General features: G+C 38.9%; 1 protein-coding gene across 2 annotated transcripts in view; it reads right to left on the bottom strand.

Annotated features, from left to right (window-relative positions):
- Positions 1 to 23,153, bottom strand: part of LOC122801095 (glutathione hydrolase-like YwrD proenzyme) — a 1,228,450-nt gene that overhangs the window by 6,865 nt on the left and 1,198,432 nt on the right. Inside the window, exon 14 of one of the 2 annotated variants that reach the window (XM_044070614.1) lies at positions 22,427 to 22,598. The exons of the other annotated variant lie outside the window; for it this stretch is intronic. Coding sequence (XP_043926549.1) covers positions 22,427 to 22,598 — 172 coding nt within the window. The remainder of the gene's footprint in view (positions 1 to 22,426; positions 22,599 to 23,153) is intronic. 2 annotated transcript variants of the gene reach the window in all.

Below are 23,153 nucleotides of genomic sequence, written 5' to 3'. Positions count from 1 at the left end.
TTGGAAATTATATACCACACTTAATTTCATTGATGTTTGGAAGACGCTAAAGAGGAGAAAGAAGTAACTGTAAGTAAAACCATGTTGTTATTATTATTTGTATAAAATATTTCATGTTATATAAAATGCAAGTTATATTGTAATGAAATGTTGCATAGGGTAGAGTCAGGATATTTTTAAATGGGGGATCTTTTCGGTGACTGTTTATATGATAAAGATATTAAAGTTAACAAGTTATTTTTCTTAGTTGTAAGAAATATGGGCTTTACACTACAACAACAGAAGACAAGCTGGACAGAAGGAAGTTTAAGTTAATATAATACTGTGATCCTAGGCTGCTGGGCTGGGTGGGGTATAAAAGTGTACTGACTATACTGTATGTAGAAGTAAGATATTTATTTTCTTTGTTTTTACAGGGAAGGATGCCAAGATTAATGTCTTTGGCTTAAGCTATAAACAAGTTTTTGTAGCCAAATAGGCTTGAAAATAAGACAAACTGATGAAAGGCATGAAAAATGCTGTTTCTTGCATCTGCAAATATATTAATTTGTTGTTTTTTTCATTAGCAAATGTTCTCTGTGGGAGACATGAAGTCAGGGCAGCTGGCCAAAGGAATTTTGTATATTATATTACAAAAATTCCTTCATGCATCTGCAGAGTTGTTAGTTGCTTTTATTTCTCATTGTTGGCTACTTTTGCATGGAGTCAAACTGCACTCAGGCACAAGTAATTAATCTTGAGAGTTCTAAACATTCTTCACTGAGGGCAATGCAAAATTTATAGGTACAATGATAAACAATTCATTAAAAAATAAAGTCTGAAATTATGGAGAGTAAATAAGAGATAATATCCTCCTAAGCAGCCTTAATATTTTAATGTATTTAATAGAAAAGTGCACAATTTAGTTTCATTTAAAAGTCAGTGCACTTCTTCTTAGTGCTAAACATTAATGTTTTTTTGAAAGCATGTAAGCTTTTTTCACATTTGGAAGGAGAACAGAGCTAACAAAAATAACAGACAGCAATCATTGTAAGTTGGAATACAGGCTACAACATGCATTTTAGCATGAGTAGTGTGAAGATTGGGTGAAGATAGATGAAGGCTGCCAGCCTAGCCAGATAAAATTTTGGAGATAATTCTGCCATCTGTAAATATTAATGTAAACCACAGGCTTGTTGTCATAAATGGTAAAAATAGTGTTATTATGTGGAACTGAAAAAAATGTAACAACAGTGCACTCTGCTGACCAAGTAAAACATGTTGTGACCCTTTGATGTAAACATGGCTCCGGCCAGTCTAGATGAAGGAATTCTTGCCAGAGTTAATGGCCAGAATTTGCATGTGTAAATGTCCTTAATGGCTTTGCTTCCTGACCTGGTATGAGCTTACTAAAGAATGTAGCCTGTTAGCCTGGGTAGTGTGAAGAATGATGTAATGTGAACCAGGAATGTGATTTTAAAACCAGATAAACATAGCGTACACTAGGATTGATTCATACCTAGAGGAATATTTATTAGATGGAAGAATAAACAAAGATATTCACGAATTTTTATATAGAAAGGACTCATTAGTTCCTGTTTTCTTTGGTATCCCCGAGATACATAAAAACATTAGTAAACCGCCATTTAGACCAATCGTAGCGGCTAGGGGATCCAAAATTCACCCTTTAACTGTGTTCATAGACAATTGTGTACAACATATTATTCAGAAAGTACCGCATTTGTTAAAAGATTCTTAGGAATTTTTGAAGAATATCAAACAAGAACTCTTTAGTGACAATGTTCTCTTTCTCACGGTGGACATAAAAGATCTTTTCACAAGCATCCCCAAATTAGAAGGGTTGACTTTTTTTGAAGAAGTGCTTTTTCAATATTCGTATTCGGATTTGGACAATGATATGGTCAAACTTGTTTGTGAATTTATGAGTTTGGTACTAGATAACAATTTCCTTTGGTTTGAAGGTGAATATTACCAACAAATCAAGGGTGTCCCTATGGGAGCAGCATGTTCACCTGTTTATGCAAACCTTGTTCTACTGGGTTGGGAGAACAATTTTGTTATTGGTGGCCCCCACTGGGCTAGTGTTAAATTATATCTATGCTATTTGGACGATATCTTTATACTATGGACTGGTATGGAAGAAGACGTCCCTAAATATATAGAATATCTAAATTCCACTACCAACTTTTTGGAATTTACATACCAATACCATAAAAATTCAATTAACTTTTTGGATACAACCATTTCCAAAGAAAAAGAGGGATTCAAATCCTTGGTATATAGAAAGAAGACTTTTTGTAATGCCTACCTACATTTCCAAAGTGAACATCCATTTAGATAAAAAATTAGTATAGTGAAAGGACAGGCTATTAGGGTTGCTAGGATGACTTCCTGTAAAGAGGATTTAGTTAAGGAATTTAAAATAATTTCCGATATGTTTTTGGAGACAGGTTATCCATTGGAGCTTTTAGATAATATTCTTCAAGAAATATATACACAATGGGGTATTAAGTACCATCCCTTGTTAGGTACTCATACGGAAGGGATATCAGGCAACAATGTAAATGGTTTAAAATCAGGAGATTTTACTAAGGCTTGTATTTTGCAGTACAATACAAATACCCATTTAGTCCAAGAAGCTTTTGAAAGAAATTGGAACATTTTTAGGACTAGAAAGGAAATTTTGGACAAAGTAGGCAACAGGCCAAAATTTGTTAATAGAGTAGGTTACAATATTAAATAGTTATTGGAGTATAAATTTGACAATATGAGTCAAGCCAAACAGGGTACAAAGCAGTGTGGTATGTGTAATTATTGTCCATATGTTATTAAGGAAACTACATTAGTTTTAAATAACAACATTGGGAGTAAAGTTTATTTCAAAAAGGGCAATTGTAATACAAGAGGGGTAGTATATCTGGCTTGGTGCATGACAAGTGGGCATTTTTACGTAGGTAAAACTGAACGAATGTTAAAAAACAGAATATACGAACACTTAAATGATGTAAAAAATCATAAAACTACAAATGCATTATATAGGCATTCTATTAATTGTGAAAAATTTGATAAATTTGTGTTTGGTATTCTGGAAACAGTACAAATCAACCCTAGAGGTGGAGATTGCAAAAACATTTTAAAAAAGAAGGAGAGCCAGTGGCAATTTAGACTGGCAGCTATGTTTGCACCAGGCTTAAATGACTATGTATCACTTGCTCCTATGTTACAAGAAAGAGCCAATAATATATAGAAATAATACATAGGATTAATAGTGTGTTTTTTTAATAGTATTAGTTTAAGGTGTTTTAATAGATTAACATAACATGGATAGAAATTCAATGGATTTTAATTTAAGAATTTTAAAGTTTATTCTTGTATTGAAATCTTTTATCAAATTATTTATTTTTTATTTTTTATTTTCTGTTAATATATTTTTTAAGTAAAGTGAAAGTATACTTATGTATATGACAAATGTTATACAACAAATATTCAACATTTAGTGGTTAATAATTTATGGGATGCAAAACAGTAGTTTATACAAGAATGTTTTTAAATGTCCAAATATCCCCCTATTTTGGGTGTTGGTTGCTTAAACAAGAATGAGGATCAGTTCAACACTGTAAATAGGCATAGAGTTTGTGTTTTAACTTATTCTCCTTTTGTTCACCTCATTAAAAATATCATTTGTGAGCATTGGAGGTCAATTTGTGTTGACAAAGATTTGGAAGATGCTTTTGGAAAAAAAAACAGGTTTTGTTTTTAAGACCGGACCCAATATCAAGAGTATTTTTGAGACAAGAACTTGTACTAAACCAAAGTATGGTGGGACTAGGAAATGTGGATGTTGCAGGCAGTGTGATGCCATTAGGGAAGGTGATGGTGTCAGGTTGGCTGATTTCAATAGGACCTATGTTAAAAGTAAGGTTGGGAATTGTAATACATCTAAGGTCGTGTACATCGCTACATGTACGGCATGCCCCGCCTACTACATAGGGAAAACTGAGAGACACCTCAAAAAACGTATTTATGAACATCTTTATAAGATTAAAACAGGAGATTCTAAGAATGCACTTTATAGACACATTTCCTCATATGGTGACATACATATTTTTAAATTTTTCATTATTGACAAAGTGGATGTTTCACCATTTGGGGGTAATTGGAAAGCCCTTCTTGCCATGAAAAAAGCTAAATGGCAAATATTAACGGATGCTACTCGTTTCCCTGGTATTAATGATTTCATAAGTATCAAGCCTTTTTTACAATTGGCTTGAAGTTAGATATTCACTTATTAATTTTATTTACCACAATATTTCATATTTTATATTTTTTATACGTCAAATATTTATTGTTAAAATAATTATTGTCAATTTATTAATTCAATATTAATTTTGCCATCATGTTACAATATATTGGGTGAATTAATTTTCACACACAAAACAAGATTACTAATGTTTACTAACTACATATGTACATTTTAATTTATTATATATATATATATATATATATATATATATATATATTTTATATATATATATATACATATATTGTTTATGTATATATTTTTATACATATGCATATTTCCATCTACCAGTTGTTGGTTATGTTGGGTTTTGTGTTTTCACTTGTTTTTAGTATAATTTACATGACTGGTATTTACTGTGAATTTTTTATAGGATGTGTTGCTTTAATTATTTTTGGCGCCAAAAAAGTTTTTTTTTTTTTTGTGTTTTTTTTTTTAAGTGCAATAGGAATTGTTGTTCGGGGTTCTGATGAAGTCTGTATTAGCAGATGAAAGCGCTTAACCCTGTGTCTTGGAGTGTTTTACTGGTTCACAATAAATTGCTTATTCCCCTGTACCAGCTGTGGATCCTTTGTGCTGACTGTGTTGGTTTATCATTGGTTTCGTTCTACCTTTTGGATTTTTATGTTTTTAAATGTAATTTTGGTGATATATTTTTAAATCAAATTAATTAATGGTGATGTCACGACAATTTAGTATATAAATGTATTTAATTGGTGCTTTTGTTTTATTTCTGAAGAAGTCTCTATTGGAGATGAAAGCGCTAAAATGGATTATTAAAGTGCTTGCATTTTTCTCTGAGTGTGTTTTTCGTCAGTACAAGTTTTTTACAACATCAGTGGTTCCGTACAAGGTTTCGGCTATTTTTTTGTTTTAGTATATGATAAAGATATTAAAGTTAACAAGTTATTTTTCTTAGTTGTAAGAAATATGGGCTTTAAACTACAACAACAGAAGACAAGCTGGACAGAAGGAAGTTTAAGTTAATATAATACTGTGATCCTGGGCTGCTGGGCTGGGTGGATATAAAAGTGTACTGACTATACTGTATGTAGAAGTAAGATATTTATTTTCTTTGTTTTTACAGGGAAGGATGCCAAGATTAATGTCTTTGGCTTAAGCTATAAACTAGTTTTTGTAGCCAAATAGGCTTGAAAATAAGACAAACTGATAAAAGGCATGAAAAATGCTGTTTCTTGCATCTGCAAATATATTAATTTGTTGTTTTTTCCATTAGCAAATGTTCTCTGTGGGAGACATGAAGTCAGCAAATGAGGGCAGCTGGCCAAAGGAATTTTGTATATTATATTACAAAAATTCCTTCATGCATCTGCAGAGTTGTTAGTTGCTTTTATTTCTCATTGTTAGCTACTTTTGCATGGAGTCAAACTGCACTCAGGCACAAGTAATTAATCTTGAGAGTTCTAAACATTCTTCACTGAGGGCAATGCAAAATTTATAGGTACAATGATAAACAATTCATTAAAAAATAAAGTCTGAAATTATGGAGAGTAAATAAGAGATAATATCCTCATAAGCAGCCTTAATATTTTAATGTATTTAATAGAAAAGTGCACAATTTAGTTTCATTTAAAAGTCAGTGCACTTCTTCTTAGTGCTAAACATTAATGTTTTTTGAAAGCATGTAAGCTTTTTTCACATTTGGAAGGAGAACAGAGCTAACAAAAATAACAGACAGCAATCATTGTAAGTTGGAATACAGGCTACAACATGCATTTTAGCATGGGTAGTGTGAAGATTGGGTGAAGATAGATGAAGGCTGCCAGCCTAGCCAGATAGAATTTTGGAGATAATTCTGCCATCTGTAAATATTAATGTAAACCACAGACTTGTTGTCTTAAATGGTAAAAATAGTGTTAAATGTGGAACTGAAAAAAATGTAACAACAGTGCACTCTGCTGACCAAGTAAAACATGTTGTGACCCTTTGATGTAAACATGGCTCCGGCCAGTCTAGATGAAGGAATTCTTGCCAGAGTTAATGGCCAGAATTTGCATGCATAAATATCCTTAATGGCTTTGCTTCCTGACCTGGTATGAGCTTACTAAAGAATGTAGCCTGTTAGCCTGGGTAGTGTGAAGAATGATGTAATGTGAACCAGGAATGTGATTTTAAAAACAGAGAGAATCAGAGAACATTAAGCATTTTTGTCTTGACCATCAAACTCACCAGCACTGTCTTACTCTATATGTAAGTTTATCTTAGACTTGTGTTTTCTCTTAGAAATAGCTAGAAACTAGAACAATTAGACTAAGTGTTTTTTTGTGTTTTTCCTTGATGTCAGAACTGTACTACTGAATTATTTTAAGTATTTCTCTGTGATCTCTGAACTCTTGACTAGCAGTGTGTAGTAAAAAGTATTGTCTTGTGTTTTGACTATTTGTTATTAAATATTTTTAAACCCTTTCAACTGTGGCTGTTTTTGTAGAGATAATTTAAGCTCTTTAGAGTACTTGCATGCCTTTGGTAAAATTGTACAATGCCACTCCAATAGCTTTAGCCCTGGGCTATACTACCAATTGGATAATAATATTGCACAGTAATAATTGGACACCCTTTTAAGGGCCTTTGAGTAGCTGATAAATATTAGTGGGTGGTGGCAGCTGGTACTACCGTATAGTCTGGGAAAAAGGGGCACAGCTAGAGAACCTATGCCAGCCTTCCCCAGGAGTGTCTGTGTGGTTGTATAGACTCTTCTCAAAGTGTGTGTGTGTGTGTGTGTGTGTGTGTGTGTGTGTGTGTGTGTGTGTGTGTGTGTGTGTGAGCTACTTGGGCAGGGACACGAAGCATTAGTTGGACAGAGAGGGTGCTGGAGGTTTTAGCTTGCCCACTAGGCTGAGATCTGGACCCTATAGCTGTGCCAGTGGGGAGTCTTATTGGGGACCTGGAGAGCAAGGAAGTGACCAGCCCCGGACTGACTGTAATCTATGTGTGCTCTTAAGGGAAATTGCACTTTACTGTGTGTATTTGTTATCCTTCCTCCTACATGAGACACCCCTCACTGGTGTTAGTGGTGAGGATTGAGGCTCCTTGATTGCTGGGCCAGGGCACGGGCATCACATATTAATTGTTTGGCAGTATTGGGATATCCACACCCCATATTAATTGGTTGGCAAATGCTAATTGGCTTGTAGTGGTGTGGATAGAGTGAATTCCTGTAGCTTGTGTGTATAGTGAGCTTTGAAGGTGTTTTGTACTCAGCCATGCAGTGAATACTCAGAGTTCAGATCACAATTGTTCTTTTTCTTTTGTTAGCTTGGTTAGTCAGGCTGAGCAGGCAGCATGTCAGCAGAGGAGTATGGAAAGCTGACAAGGAGCCAGCTGGTGAAGATGTGCCAGGCTAGGGGACTGGTACATGGAAACCTGACTAAGGCAGACCTGATTGCAGCCTTGGTTACAGCTGCATCAGAAAACAGCAACCAGGAGGACAATCAGACTGGCAGTTGAGATATAATACTCTCGGAGAATGGAAAGCTCAACCTTTCAGCAGAGGACTTAAAAAAGTGCCCCCAGGAGTGTCTGTGTGGTTGTATAAACTCTTCTCAAAGTGTGTGTGTGTGTGTGCGTGTGTGTGTGTGTGTGTGTGTGTGTGTGTGTGTGTGTGTGTGTGTGTGTGTGTGTGTGTGTGTGTGTGTGTGTGTGTGTGTGTGTGTGTGTCAGCTACTTGGGCAGGGACATGAAGCACTGGTTGGACAGAGAGGGTGCTGGAGGTTTTAGCTTGCCCACTAGGCTGAGCTCTGGACCCTATATCTGTGCCAATGGGGAGTCTTTTGGGGACCTGGAGAGCAAGGGAGTGACCAGACCCAGACTGACTGTGATCTCTGTGTGCTCTTAAGGGAAATTGCACTTTACTGTATGTATTTGTTATCCTTTCCTCCTATATGAGACCCCCCCACTGGTGTTAGTGGTGAGGATTGAAGCTCCTTGATTGCTGGGCCAAGGCACAAGCATCACAGGTAGCCTTAATTTTTTTAGGTAATGCCTGTGGGTGCAGCTATCAACTTAGAGAAATTATTCCTATCTAGAGGGTTAAACTTCAAGTGTTGAAAATGCACACAGTTTTGTGTGTTTGTTCTAAGTTAATAGGGGATGGCTTTGTTCTTAAAATGTACATAGTTTTTAATAGATGAGAAGATGCAACTGTATAAAAATCAGTCTGCCAGTCAGTGTGCACATGTAAGATAAATGTTAGAAACATACCTCTCAACCTCTTACAGCAAGAAATCTGGACAAAAAACAAAAAAACCAAAATAAGAGGCAAAAATCTGGACATTCTGTGAAAATCTGGACAGTTGAGAGAGGTACAGACAAAAAGGAAAGACTTTTGAATTACATTACGAAATGCTGAGCACAAACAGCAATGCTGCAGGATACATGTCTGGAAAGAAATGAGCATGCAAATTTAACAAGGAAAGGATTTTGGGATGGATATTTAGCAGAATATTTGGGACAAAGGAAATGAGGAGTAATATTATTGATTGCAGGAGGGGTCCAACAGAGATAGGAAAAAGAAGACAATAATGGTAGTTCTGTTGTAGTAAGGGGTTACTGGCAAGGGAACAGGATTATACTAGCATGTATTTACATTCCACCAAAAACTGCTATTATAGAGGAAAAATAAAGCAACAATGACATATTTGTGGTTGTAAGGGGCTTTTGGCAAGGGAGAATTATATTGGCATGTATTTACATTCCACCAAAAACTACCATTATGGAACTTAAGAACATGTTGAGAGAAATAATCAGCTTTCAGCAGTGAATATTACTTATAGGCTGGGAATGGAACTTGATTTGCAATCATGGGGATGCATCAGGGGACCTAGCAGGAGAAATATAACCAAAGAAGAAAATATTTCTTAAACAATTTATGAAAATAGTTAGTATTCAAGATGTATTCAGTAGCGAGAACTAGGATAGAATTTACATATTATTCCCAAAGGTACAATAACTGGGCTAGACTGAATAGCATTTATATTTCACAAGAGCATGTGCATTTAATTGAAAACTTCCGCACACATACAATAACTATTTAAGATCATACACCAATAAACTCTAAGATAAAAATGCATGCTAATGAAGTAAAAATGACACACTAAAGAGAGTGGGATAAAATGAAAATGGAGTTAACAATGGGGTAGAAATAAAAGAGAAAAATATTTGCTTAAGAAGAAATAGGAATTACTTAGAGGGAGTTGACAAAGGTAAATATTACAGAATAAGGGGGAATCTTACAGAACAAGAACAGGAGCAACTGCAATGTGCTTAAGACAAAATAATGGAATATTTGAATAACATGCATGAGTTTAGAAAGATTGTTGTTAAGCAACTATTTTTGAAAACAACTTCAGAGCAGAAAATCTTTGTAGCACAATGTCTTAGGCAATAGAAGGTTGAAAGGGTTGTCACCAAAAGTTTGGTTACCTATCACAAGAAAAATAACCAGAGATCCTATATTGGTATTAGAGATTTTTTGGAAATGTTATGAAAATTTGTATAAAGCAGAGGAATGTGGAAACCAAGAAACAGCACAAATGGAAATATTTCTTGAAGATTTAATTATGCCAAGGTTAGAGGAAGATAAAGATCAACAAATAAGAGTTGAAATAGGAGAAGATAAGATAAAAATGGTGATCAACTGACAAGGAAGTCTCTAGGAAAACGGTATTGTTGTCAGGTTAGGAGGGAAGAAAGTGATAAAGACCTTGAAGATTTTGTTTAGAAGCATTTAAAAAGGAGGGGAAGCACCAGCAACTTGGAAGAATGGTGTGGAGGGTGTATTACACAAAGAGAGTAAAATTTCAACAGACCCAGCTTCTTATAGACTTGTTTCAATTTTAAACCAGGATTATAAACTGTTAATGTCTATACCAGCTAAAACAATGGCAAAGGTATTTCCAAAAATTGATAGATATGGATCAATATGGTTTTGTGGAAGGGAGGCAAACTTTTGACATTAATAAAACAATGATGATCCACAGGGAAGCAGAATGTAAGAAGATAGTACTGTCATTGGTGGGTCTTCATTTAGAGAAAGCATTCAACAGAGTAAGCTGGGATTTTATGAGTAGCACAATGGAAGTATCTGTATTCTGACACAATAATAAGGTTAATTAGGTGGATATATTGAAGATCAGAGACAAGAATTAAAGTGGGTTAGGTCTTCTCCAATAAGCTGTTTTTGAACTGAGGAAGCAGGCAGGGGTGTCTTCTTTCCCATTTGTTACTTGCTTTACTTTTAGAGCCTTTGGCAAAGAAAATAAGGGACTCAAAAATTCAAGGATATAACCGGTATGGCAATTAAGAAGTTTTCTTTATCTGCAGAAGATATTATTTTGTATTTGATAAATCCAGAATAGGACATTTGGATGTTGTGGAACATTTTGAGACAGTTTCAGATCTTTTCAGGATATAAACTTAATGATGATATACAAAGGCTATAGCCATATATTATGTATCCACACACAAATTGGTTTAATAATACCCAAATTTATGGGGACTCGATAAGATGAAGTACTTAGGACTGTAGATTAAAAGACTTTTTGTATTGTTGCTAAGGAGAAGTAGGAAGAGACTAACCAAAATATATTAAAACAATGAGAAACTAGAAGCTATGAATAGTAATATAAGCAGTGAAAATTTAGTCCATTTAATTTTATGCACAGGTTAGGCATATTTTGTCAACCACAGGAGAAGTTGTAGACAATAATTAATAAAGAGATGAAGGAATTTATCTTGGAGGGGAAGATAGCATGAGTTAAGAGGGATAAGCTGATCTTCCCCAAAAAAATGAGGTGGGTTAGGATTATCTGACTTGTAGAGATATTTTACATCTAATCAGTTAAGGCTCTTACATATAACACAAGCATACGTTTATAATTCACAGTTGAAAGGGATGATAATGAAGCAAAGAAGAGTTCAAGGACAGAGTGGGATTTTGGAGACAGATCCTTGAGGAGAATGACAACAACCATAGAGAATATTATATTCAAAATGTTGCAGAAAATATCCTAAGAACTGAGCTGACAAGGAAATGGAAAAAGAAAATTTTGCCAATAGGGATGATTGCAAGTAGGGGTACAGAAAATAGGCAAGAGGGGGCTGAAATTTACTGGAGAAAACTAGCAAAGGAGTCAAGATATTGGTAACAAATAACTAGAGAAGGAAGGTAATAGAGTAGAACGAGGCCAAGAAGAAGAAAATGTTTGGACTGCAAGTTAGAAACTGCCTTCTCTACCAGGCACTTATATTAGATTATAGGCAAGGAGAAAGTGATAGGCAAGCCCTAAGTGGAATACCTGCTCGGATACAGTTTTTAGTTCAATGTAGAACAGAAGCTGCTGTGAAAAGTGGATAATTAATAGGGCATATAAAATTATCACATGATATATATAAGAATTAACCAGAGGATGTTAGAAACGATTGGGAAGAGACACTGGAAAAGTAATTTACAAGGGAACAATGGCAGGACATATGTATGGCTCTCAAGTATGCAACAAAGTCCAGAAGGTTTAGGAGTTTTTCTTAGAGGTGTTTTCATAGGCATTTTTATACTACAAGTAGATATCAAATGTTGGAGGTATGAATGGGAAGAAGGAGGTAACTGGGAACATGTTTTTTGCTTGTGTAATCAGCTGGCAGATTTTAAAAGTTCACTGCAGAATACTCTGTCAGAAATTATCAGGGACTAAATGGCTGTAACTAAGGAAATTATTCTTTTGAGTTGGTTCACAGGATTTGAATTGTCTAGATATGGTACGGCCTTATTAAGTTTAATTCTATTTGCTTCCAAAAAACAGTTGCAGAAAATGGAAATCAAAATCTATTTCAGCTGTGTTTGTAGAATGGAATACTGTAACACAGATACAAGAACTGGAAATGGGATCTTTAGAAAAGGGAAGGAGCAAATTACATAAATATAAATGGAACTTGTGGGAAGATTACATGCAAAACAATCTTCAGAAAGAGGAGCGGCATTTTAAGGAAGACAGGAATTAAGCAAATTATGTAATGGAGTAAGTGAGAGTTGTAAAAAATGAAAACATATATGTATTGTATAATATATGTAAATGAAAAAAAATTAATATGGTTTGCTTTCTTTTCTACTAATGTATGTACGCCTATGAATTAAGTGCTAATTAAATAAAGGTGTTTAGAAAAAGATTTGGAGAAAGCAGAGGTGCTGAGTCAATGCTTCAGTCTTTATGAAGGAAAGCAAAGAGATGTCATACTGAGAGGTAGGTTTGGCAGAGTGGGGCATGAACTGCACAGACACCAGGAGAGACAAGGTTGAGGGTGATTGGAAACTGGTTTCTCTAAGCCTAGAACCACCATCTCCCCTGACCCCCTCCCTTGCCAGAGTCAAGCAAAAAAAATTTTCCAAAGCTGACTACAACCTCCTAAGAGCAGGTATAAGAAGCGTCCCAGCCACCATCCCTTCAGCTGGAACAAGCACTAATGTCCAGGCGTAAACCAAAAAATGATATGAGCACTTACATAGCTGCATGGACTCAGCAATACCTGACAGGACCAAATCATCTTCCTCAAAGAAGGGTAAACCTGTCTGGTGGACAGCAGCAATAAACAGACTCTATAATAAAAGGAAAAAATTGCTGTCCAGGACCAAGAAGGAGCAGGTGCCAAGCTGGAAGCAATATCTCCTTTGTCTGAACAAGCAAGTAAGGTCACTGGTGAAATCCTCTAAGGCTAACTTTGAGTCCAAACTGACTACATCCACTAAGGACAATCAAAAGGCCTTCTTCACATAAGTCTGCAATCTCAAAAGTAACTCCCAAATCTGCTCTTATCGGTGGTCAAGAATACTACATACACAAATGCCACATATATAGCCAACCTTCTGGCAGACAAGTTCAATGAAAACTTCACCCCCTGTCCCCTCCACCAGTAAACCAGGACATCCCCAGCACCTGATCCCCTCCCCTCATCACCAGGGAGCAGGTCATTAATGCCCTCTCAAAGGCAAAAAATCCAGCCTCCATGGGACATGACAACATCCCTAGCTGTGTCCTACATGAACTCAGGCAAGAGATCTCAGCACCACTAGGCACCCTATTCAACCAAAGTCTATGTACTGGCTTCATCTCAGCAGAATGGAGGACAGCCACTGTCATCCCTCTGCACAAAGGTGGAGCGTCCACGGACCCAGGCAATTATAGACTCATCAGGCTCTAACTAGCCTGATTTGTAAGGCCATGGAACGCATTATCATGGACCTTATAAACAAGGACATTGGCAACCCCTAAATGCTTGATCCCACACAGTTTGGCTTTGTCAAGTGGAGATCATGGTTGTTAAACTTGGTTTCCTTCTTCAAAACAGTCACCAAAGCCATGGTTGAAGGGAAGACAGTACACACTGCCTACCTTGAGCTAGCCAAAGCCTTTTGACACTGTTCCCCACTCGAGCATAATAGATAAACTCTCCCAGCTAGCCATCAACCCATATGTTACCAGATGGGTAGCTAACTGTCTCACTGATAGAGCCCACTCAGTCAAAATAGGGGAAGCCACCTCTAGCAGTAGACCTGTAACAAGTGGCATACCTCAAGGATCGGTCTTGGGGCCTCTACTGTTTTGGATATACTTTTCTAAGGTGCAAGCCCAAACCAGTGGTCTGTGGCTGACCAGGTTTGCAGATGACTGCAAGCTGGGCACTGTTATAAATTCCCCCAGTGATGTGAACATCCTCCAAGAGGGCCTTACCCAAACTAATGACTGGTGCCAATAGCATGGCCTCAAACTGAAAGCCAAGAAATGCATCAGTATCGCCTTTGGGGATAATGGTGTCCCCGCTAATTAACACAATAATAATAACGTTCTAAGCATGCAATCAGTCATGAGGGAATTAGGCACCCAAGTTGATAGTAACTTGACTTTTGACCACCACGTTGCCTCTGTTGTATGGAAGGCTTTCTACATGGCCCACCTCATAAGTAAGGGTATTTCATCCAGGAACAAGGAAGGCATAACATCCATGTACTCCTCCCTTATCAGACCCATTATTGAGTACAATGCCCCCTTTGGCATGTACCTTGCCAAGCACATGCAGCAGTTGGCGAGATCACAGAGGTTCCTGACCATGAAAATCCAGGGTCTTAAACAACTATCCTAATCAGATAGGCTAAAAGCCCTGTCCCTCTACTCAGTCTCATACAGACTGCTCAGAAGTGACTTGTGTCTGGCATAAAAGACCATCTCAGACTCAGCCTTGATGGAGTTGCTGAATAACCGTAAGTCAAACTCCATTCTTGTAACCCTCATGCAAGACCTAAACCTGGACTGTGACATTAATAGAACATGTTGGCAGGATAGATTTGTGTCCCAAAGACTCCCCCATCTGTGGAATAGACTCCCTAGACTCCCTCTCCATGTCAAGTAGAGTATTTCACTAGCCCTCTTTAAGAGGAACCTGGATGACTCAATGAGAAACAGAAAATATACCCCTGGGATCCCACCTGTGACCCTGCTGGATAGGGAAAAAGTACAGTTGTGTACACTTGCCATAAATGTAGATGTTCGAGTGTATTCACTGTTGCAGTCATTACTCTTGGGTTATCCTGCTAGCAGGCTACCCTCAGTCGGCCTGAATTCCAAAGACTATGTCTGGTGTCAGTTGTTGTTGCCTCTTCCCTGACGTCAGTGCACCAGGGGTATAAAAGATGCAGCCAACGCCATTTTCTTTGTTTTTTCTTGCCCCAGATGTCAGGTGCCCCCAAAAAGTGAAGGCTAAAAATATGCCCATAAAATATGCATGCATCAAAATATATAACACCTTCATCTACAAGCAAATACACCACATAGGTTGTATAGATTAGAGAAGTGCAGCTAAGTTCCAGCAAAAAGAGATGGGGGATGGTGGGAGGGTAACCTGGACTGCAACAGTGAATACACTGGAACATCTACATTTATGGTAAGTGTACACAACTGTACTATGTTCTTCGTGTTTCACTGTTGCAGTCATTACTCTTGGGTTGAATCCCAAAGCTATGGTTGGTAGGCTGGAGCTTAATAGCATTAGGAGCGGCTATGAGGCCCTGCAGAACTGCAGTGGCAAAGCCTGCCCTGGATTTAGAGTAGAGTGGTAAGTGATAGTGCTTTGTAAAGGTGTGCACTGAACTCCAGGTAGCAGCCTCTAAAATGTCTTTGGTTGGTACTCCCCTGAGGAAGGCTGCTGAAGTGGCTGCTGCTCTGGTAGAATGCGGCCTAATGCCCTCAGGCACTGGCTTGCCATGTTGAGAATAGCAGAAATGAATGCAGTGGCCTATCCACTTTGATATGGTCTGCTTTGAGATAGCCTTTCCTTGTGATCCTACAGCATATGCCACTAGTAGTTGCTCAGTCTTTCTGAAAGCTTTGGTTCTGTTCAAGTAGAAGCGTAGCTGTCTGTGTATGTCCAAAGAATGCAGAATTCTCTCCCCCTTATTCTGTGGTTTTGGATAAAAAGCAGGCAAATTAATAGTTTGGTTAAGGGCCACACTGGACACTACCTTAGGCATAAATGTCAGGTTTGTTCTCAGAGAAACCCTGACTGGATAAAAAATGATAAAAGGTTCCACAGCCATGAGTACCTGTAGCTATGAGACTCATCTTGCAGAGGTTATTGCCAGGAGCAGAGCTGTTTTCCAAGATAAAAACTTTATGTCAGCTGTAGCGGCTGGCTCAAAAGGGGGCAGAGTGAGTTTTTCCAAAACATAATTGAGGCCCCATGCAGGTATTGGTGATCTCCTTGGAGGCCTTAAATTTTTGGCTCCTCTGAGGTATTGCCTTAACAAGGGATGAGAAAAGATTGGTGGCTCTGTATTGTAATGGGCCAAAATGGCAGCGGCATGAATTTTAATTGATGAAAAGGATAGGCCTTTGTCCAGCATCTCAGTTAAGTATTGTAAAATCTGAGGAATATTTGGTACTGCTGTGTTAATTCCTTGTGCCCGGTTCCAGGCACAGAATCTCTTCCATTTTCCAGCATAAGATTTTCTAGTACTAGGCCTCCTGGCCTCCAAAATGACATCCATCACCGCTTTAGTGAGAGGTGTGTTTTGTATGACTACATTATCAGCCATGCTGCCAGATTTAAGGTCTTGACTTGGCTGTGCAGGATCTGATTGTTTTGTTGGGACAGTAGGTGAGATATCTGAGGTAAGGTCCAGGCTGGGCATTGAGACAAGTTCCTTAGGATTGGATACCAGTACTGGTAGGGCCAGTCTGGGGCAATCAGTATCATTTTTGGCTTCTCTTGTCTGACCTTTAGGAGTACTTTGGGGAGGAGAGACAGTGGAGGAAAGGCATATACTGTTAAGTGTTTCCAGCTGAAAGATAGGGCATCCATTTTCCATGCTTGTCTGTGATAAGTCCTTGTGCAGAATCTCTTTAGTTGGCAGTTGTGAGGAGAGGCAAATAGGTCTATGTCCGGGCATCCCCATTTCCTTGTTATCATTTTGAAGATTTGTGGATCCAATTTCCACTTGTGGGGATCCATGATGTTTCTGCTTAGTTCGTCTGCCAGAGTATTTATCTTTCCTGGCAGGAATTGTGTCTGCAGATGTACTTGATAAGTCAATGCTGTGTCCCACAAAGTCATGGCTAGTCTGCAGAGGGGGTAAGAATGAGTGCCTCCCTGCTTGTTTATATACCAGATGACCGTGGTATTGTCCATCTTTATCAGTAGTTGTCCCAGATGAAGTAGGTCCTTGAGGGCTGTCAGAGCATTCTGAACAGCTAGCATCTCTTTTTGATTGATATGTAGATGCATTTGGTTGGGGGACCATGTGCCTTGAATACATCTTCCTGCCATGTGTGCCCCCCAGGCATAATCTGATGCATCCATTGTCAATGTCTGCCTGGCTGGGGGTAAGGTGAATGGCTGTCCCTTGTTCTGGTGACAGGCCTTTGCCCACCATTGAAACTCCTGTTGCAGGCAGAGAATGAGAGTAATTATTGTTTCCAGGCTGTGGCAATGCTGAGTCCAAACACTTTTTAGGTACCATTGAAGTTTCCTCATATGCAGTCTTGCATATGGAATTAATAGGATGCAGAATGCCATGAAGCCCAAAGCCTGCAGAATTTTTTTTGCAGATAACTGGGCTTTTGTTGCCAACAGTTTGAAATAGGTAGTCAGTTGCCTTTGTTTGTCTGGCGTGAGATAAGCCATCTGGGCAGTTGTATTTAAGCTTGCACCCAGGAATATTATCTCTAGAGAGGGTATTAGTTTTGATTTTTGTTCATTGACTGTGTACCCTAGGCATGGTAGTAATCTCTTTACAAATGCTAGATGCTGTAGTAGAATGTCCTTGTTCTCTGCTTGTATGAGGCAGTCATCCAAGTAAGGATATATTTGTATTCCTCTTTGTCTACAAAATGCAATTACTGGTGCCAGGCACTTTGTGAAGACCCTGCGCGCAGCAGATAAGCCAAAGGGCAGTGCAGAGAATTGGTAGTGCATTGAGCCAGCTATGAATCTGAGGTATCTTCTGCATGATTGTCTGATTGGGACATGCAGGTATGCCTCTTTTAGGTCTAAAGTCACAAGCCAAGCCTTCCTGCCCAGCATGGGCAGAAGCTGCTGTAAGGTCAACATTTTGAATTTTGGAATATCCAGATATGTGTTTAGAATAGATAGGTCCAGTATTGGTCTCCAGGCTTTGTCCTTTCTGGGTACCAAGAACAGTCTTGAATAAAATCCTTGTCCCTGCTCTTGTTCCGGTACTTGTTGAATGGCCCTCATGTCCATGAGGGATGAGACTTGTTTTTGTGCCTCTGCCCATTGGTTTTTTGGTAGGTCTGGCCAACCGTTTGCCCTTGGCAGGGTATGAAAGTGAAACTTGTAGCCCTGTGACACTATGTCTAAGACCCATTTGTCCTGGGTTATGATGTGCCAGTTTTGAGAAAAAAGTGCTAGTTTTCCCCCTAAAGGTGCTGCCTGAAGATAATTGCTTGGCGCAGGCAGGGGGACGTCATTGGGACTGTTTCCTGTAAGGCTGTGATTTGTCTTCTCCACTTTTGGAGGTAGAAGCACCCCATTGTTTAGATCTGTATGAACCTTGGGGCTGGGATCTGCCTCTTGGGCATCTGTATCTGCCCCTTTGTGGTCTGTCTGACACTGGAAAGGACCAATTCTTTGTAGGCCAGTGTCTGCTAAATCTTGGAGGCTGTACCTGTAAGAAATCCTTGACTGTTTACATAGATTTAGCTTTGTCCTCCATTTTCTTTAACACCTCTTCTGCTTTAAGACCAAACAAAGTATTATGCTGTAATGCAGCATCTAATAATTTTGCTTTAACATGATCTGGTAAATTTTGTTCTTTTAACCAAGCATGCCTCCTAATGACAGAACCCGTGACCGCGGCCCTGCAGGAGGCCTCCAAAGAATCAAAACTACATTGCAAAGTATGCTTTCCAACTAGTTCAGCTGCATGCAATAAATCCTGGATTTCTTTGTTTTGTGCACCTTCAGAATTTATCAACATTTCCTGTTTAAGCAGTGACATAATATATTGTTGATATTTGAGCATATGAAATTGATAATTTAAAGCCCTTATTGCCAAGGTAGCAGAGGTGTAAATCTTCTTTCCCCATCTGTCTAATGCCCTAGAATCCCTGTCGGAGGTGGTAGGTTTTTTTGCAGTGGATGCCTTGACCCCTTTGGGACCCTGAGAAATAGTTTCTGGGTCAGCAGCAGGGTTCTTGAAAAGGAATTTATGAGAGTCAGGCACCCTGTAGTACCTGTCCGGCTTAACAGGAGCTGGAGGTAAGGAGTCAGGAGTCAGATGGGACTCTGAAAATACATCATCTACAATATCTAACACAGGCGGAATAGCTAGGGGCCTGTGTTGAGGGAGTAAAAGGAGGTCCCTGAGCCTTTTCTTAGATTCAGAATAATCTTAGCTCTCACAGTGGAAATGTTCCCTCATGGTATGCAAGGTTTCCCCAAGAGTAATCCTCAGGAGGAGAGGCTGAAGGGATAGATTCTTCAGCATCAGAATCCTCTGGGGGGGAAGAGAGTATTCCTGATGAGTAGAGGAATCTGAAGAAATGGAAACCTGATCTGAAGATTCATATTCTGCCTCTTGCCTAGGCCTCTTTTTAGGAGGGGGAAGGGAACCCCTGATCAAAGTAATTAAGTCTTCGGCCATTTTGAGCATCTGTTTTTTGGGCATGGAGGCCTGACCATGAGGCTGTTGCACTTGTTTCTTTGTCTTTAAAGATGCTTTAGTCTTTGCCCTTGTAGCTGGTGTCACTTTAATGTACAATTGAGCAGGTCTGAAAACACCCTCAGAAGCCAATACCTGCTCAGCAGCTCCAGACCCATCTGAGGGAATAGTTTCCGAAGGTCCAAAACCTTGAGCTTCCAGTGGCCTAGGGGACTCCACGTGGGAGTCTGTATTAGCCTGTGGCTCCAAAGTAGCGGGCGTCAGGGGCTGCGAAAGCACCTCACTGAGAGCCAGCGAACCGGCGACTGGCTTAGAAGAAGCCTCGTCATCGGTTTTAGACCTCAGATGCCTGTCTTTTTCTTTTTCTTTGCATTTCTTGTGAATTGCAGTAGTCGGTTGGTTATCCGACGGCATAGTGTAATTAAATCTTCTACCAAAATAGTGAAAAGCAAAATCGTACTGGCGCTTTATAGTGCGCTGGTTAAATCTAGCACAAAACCGACAACAAGCAACGTCGTGGTCAGGGCCTAGGCAAGGAATACAGTAAGAATGAAAATCCTTATGAGGTATTTGCTTCCCACAAGAAATACAATTATTAACTTTTTCTGACATCGGTCTGGAGCAAGAAAAAAGTATTCCCCAACGGGGTACTTAGCTTTAAATGAAGACTTCGGATCTGAAATTCGAACACGAAAACTTCAGGAGTCGGCCGACCAGCACTTGCGAACTGCTTCTGCTTCAGGCACCGCGCGGCAAGAAAGACTGAAGAAAATGGTGTTGGCTGCATCTTTTATACCCCTGGCACACTGACATCAGGGAAGAGGCGACAGCAACCAACACCGGACCTAGACTTTGGAATTCAGGCCGACTGAGGGTAGCCTGCCAGCAGGATAACCCAAGAGTAATGACTGCAACAGTGAAACACAAAGAACATCAGGTGCTGCCTTTATGGGAACATGGGTAAAATTCTTGGTTACGCTTATAAGGGCCTCCGGGCCAATAGCCTAGTATTGTCCTATGAACCAGAAAGGCTGCATCGACTGGGCCTCAAAATCTGGCCACTATACACCCATATCCCCTGAAGGAAGATTATAACAGATCATGAGCCACTGTGGAAGTGCCTAAGGACAAGGAGGAAAAGGAAGTTCAAGGAAACTGCAGATTTGTTTGGGTAATAGCAGAGAAAATCATGGAAAAATCTAGAGAGAAATGATTGCTGTATTACTTGAAGACAACATCCTTCAAGACAACAATCAACATGGATTCATAACCAGAATGACCTGTTAGAAGAGCCATAGTTAGGGTGAAAAACAGAGAGTGGCTATCCCAGGCATAAGCTGTTAGGGGGTGCAAGCAGCAGTCACTGATGGGGCGTTAGTGCAGACCTGACACTCTTATAAGATGCTAGATGATATTGTGACTTCTTAAGTGAATGCCTATATTCCATGCATTCACTGATATCCATGTTAGCAGCAGTAACATTTGTAGCAAAGAACATACTACACTTACAGCTGCCAATGGGATTTACCTTTTTTTAAGGGGGTTGAGGGGGTGCCAGTCTGGGAATTACAAAGAGCACTAGATGACCTAGCTGTAACTGCAGCTTTTAGTCAAACTCTGACAGTATTTTTTATACAGGATATGGGAGAATGTGACAGGTGCGTACCAACAGACAAAGTTGATATGGACTTCACCTAGGCTTATGGCACAGTTCCATGCAGGTGACTACTATGATAACTGGAGGGGTTGGTGGTAGAATCATTTGGATTGATGTATCACATGGTTAGACACAAAATGTATTGAGATGGACAATGTAGACAAGTGGACTACTGGAGGGTCAGCCTAGGCTCAATATTCTTCAGTGCGTCTGTTTAAGAAATAGTTGACAGAAAAGAGAAGGATCAGCCTCAGCCTCAGTACAGCATGGAGGATGGGAAAAAGAGCCTTAGCAAGGATCTGGAAAGGCTGACCAAGTAGACTGAAATTAAGAGTTTGAGGTACAGTGCAGAAATATGCAAAACACAGAACCTAGGTCACAGTAACACTGTGCAAAGTATTGGGAGGGAAGGGAAATAAAAGCAAAAGTACAGGAAAAGAATGTGTGGTGTTAGTCACAGCTGTATCAGACCACCAGAGGTGGAATGAAAGGATGGTAGGTCTAGACAACAGAATTCTTGGAAGTCTCCTCAGGAGATAGACTGCAGAACCGAAGAAGTGATACAGTTGCTGTATTGGACCTGGCTCAGTTCGCATCTTGATTCTCTATGCAGTTCACATGACCACAGAAGGAGAGGGACATCAAGCTAGAACTCTTCTCACTGCAGACCAGAAGAGACAGGTGAGAAATGATATGGGTGTACAAGGTCATGTCAGGGAGATCAGTCAGGGGGCTTTCCTGAATAGGAAAGGGAGAGAAGGGAGGCTAGAACACATGCACAAGACTGCAGATGACATTTTTTCCTCAGGATATATGAAAGTACGTCTTCATAGAGAGGTTATACACTCAAGGCATGGACTACCAGAATGGGTGATAGACAATCTATAGGGGTAAAAAGGGGAATCAGAAAAATAGGGGTCACTGGGAAGAAGGATGATGAATGCACTCAGAAGGTAGATGAGATAGGTTTAATTTGTCTTTCTGTCAGCAAGCAGCTGTAATATAATGAAGTGTGACATTACTGATACATAATAAGATGCAGAATCCCAGTTATTCATGTCTGTATCAGCCTGTTTCATTCCCCTCTGCAAGAAATTTGTTTTGGAGGCATAAAACTTTCATTAAATAATAAATTAAAAGTCATAATGTGGAATCTGAAAATAAGTTATATCAAACAAATCAATTATACACTTAACCAAGTTATATATATTTAGAAATTTTATTTTACATAAAGCAAGTGTGTTCTACTGAGTAATAAATATGCACAATAGGTAAATTTACTTACCATTTTAGGGTAGTAAAAAATGCTGCGTATGCCTTCAACACACACACTAATCATTTGAATAACGCAGATAATAACTTGAACTGTACTGATACCCAGAAGAACAATGAATAAAGTGAAACTCCAGAAAAAATTGTCTGGGTTCTGTAACCAGGAGGTACAACTGAATAGGTAGCTGTTAAAATAAAGAGAAACAAGTAAGTTCTAAATGTGCTGGTGTGTCACACTGACAATTTGTTAATTAACTGCTAACAAGTGCATGGGGCTTTTGGCTTAACATTTTCTATTATTCTGTCTGTGTCTGTCTTTTCAAGGTCAGAATTCAGAATCATCCTTCATTCGAGACACACAACAGAGCAGCCATACAATCAGCACAACTTTTAACCTTTGCAGAATCTCCCCTTCCCCCAAAAATGATCTTCACATTACCATATATAAAGTGTGGTTGAGCTGTGTCTCTTTTGATACAGCATTTATATGCTGTTCACTCACCTCAGTGTACTCCATGTTAGGAATGCGTGAAATCATAACTTCTTTAGAACTTTGCCTTGCTAGTGTTTATATCATATTTCACATCACAGTTCAGTTACTTGCTAAGGAAAGAGACAATTCTGTTGCCTATGAGTCTTTATGACCAACTTGGGGATATAGGATTAATGTTAAGGTTTAGGAGGTTTACTCAAATCTTTGCTAGGCGAAACAGTGTACAAGTTGTCAGTCAAAGCTGAAT

This window comes from Protopterus annectens, chromosome 4.part1 (genome assembly GCF_019279795.1).
Source record: "Protopterus annectens isolate FY-2018-M chromosome 4.part1, PAN1.0, whole genome shotgun sequence".
Classification (NCBI taxonomy): Eukaryota; Metazoa; Chordata; order Ceratodontiformes; family Protopteridae; genus Protopterus; species Protopterus annectens.
This window is presented reverse-complemented; position numbering and strand designations above follow the sequence as displayed.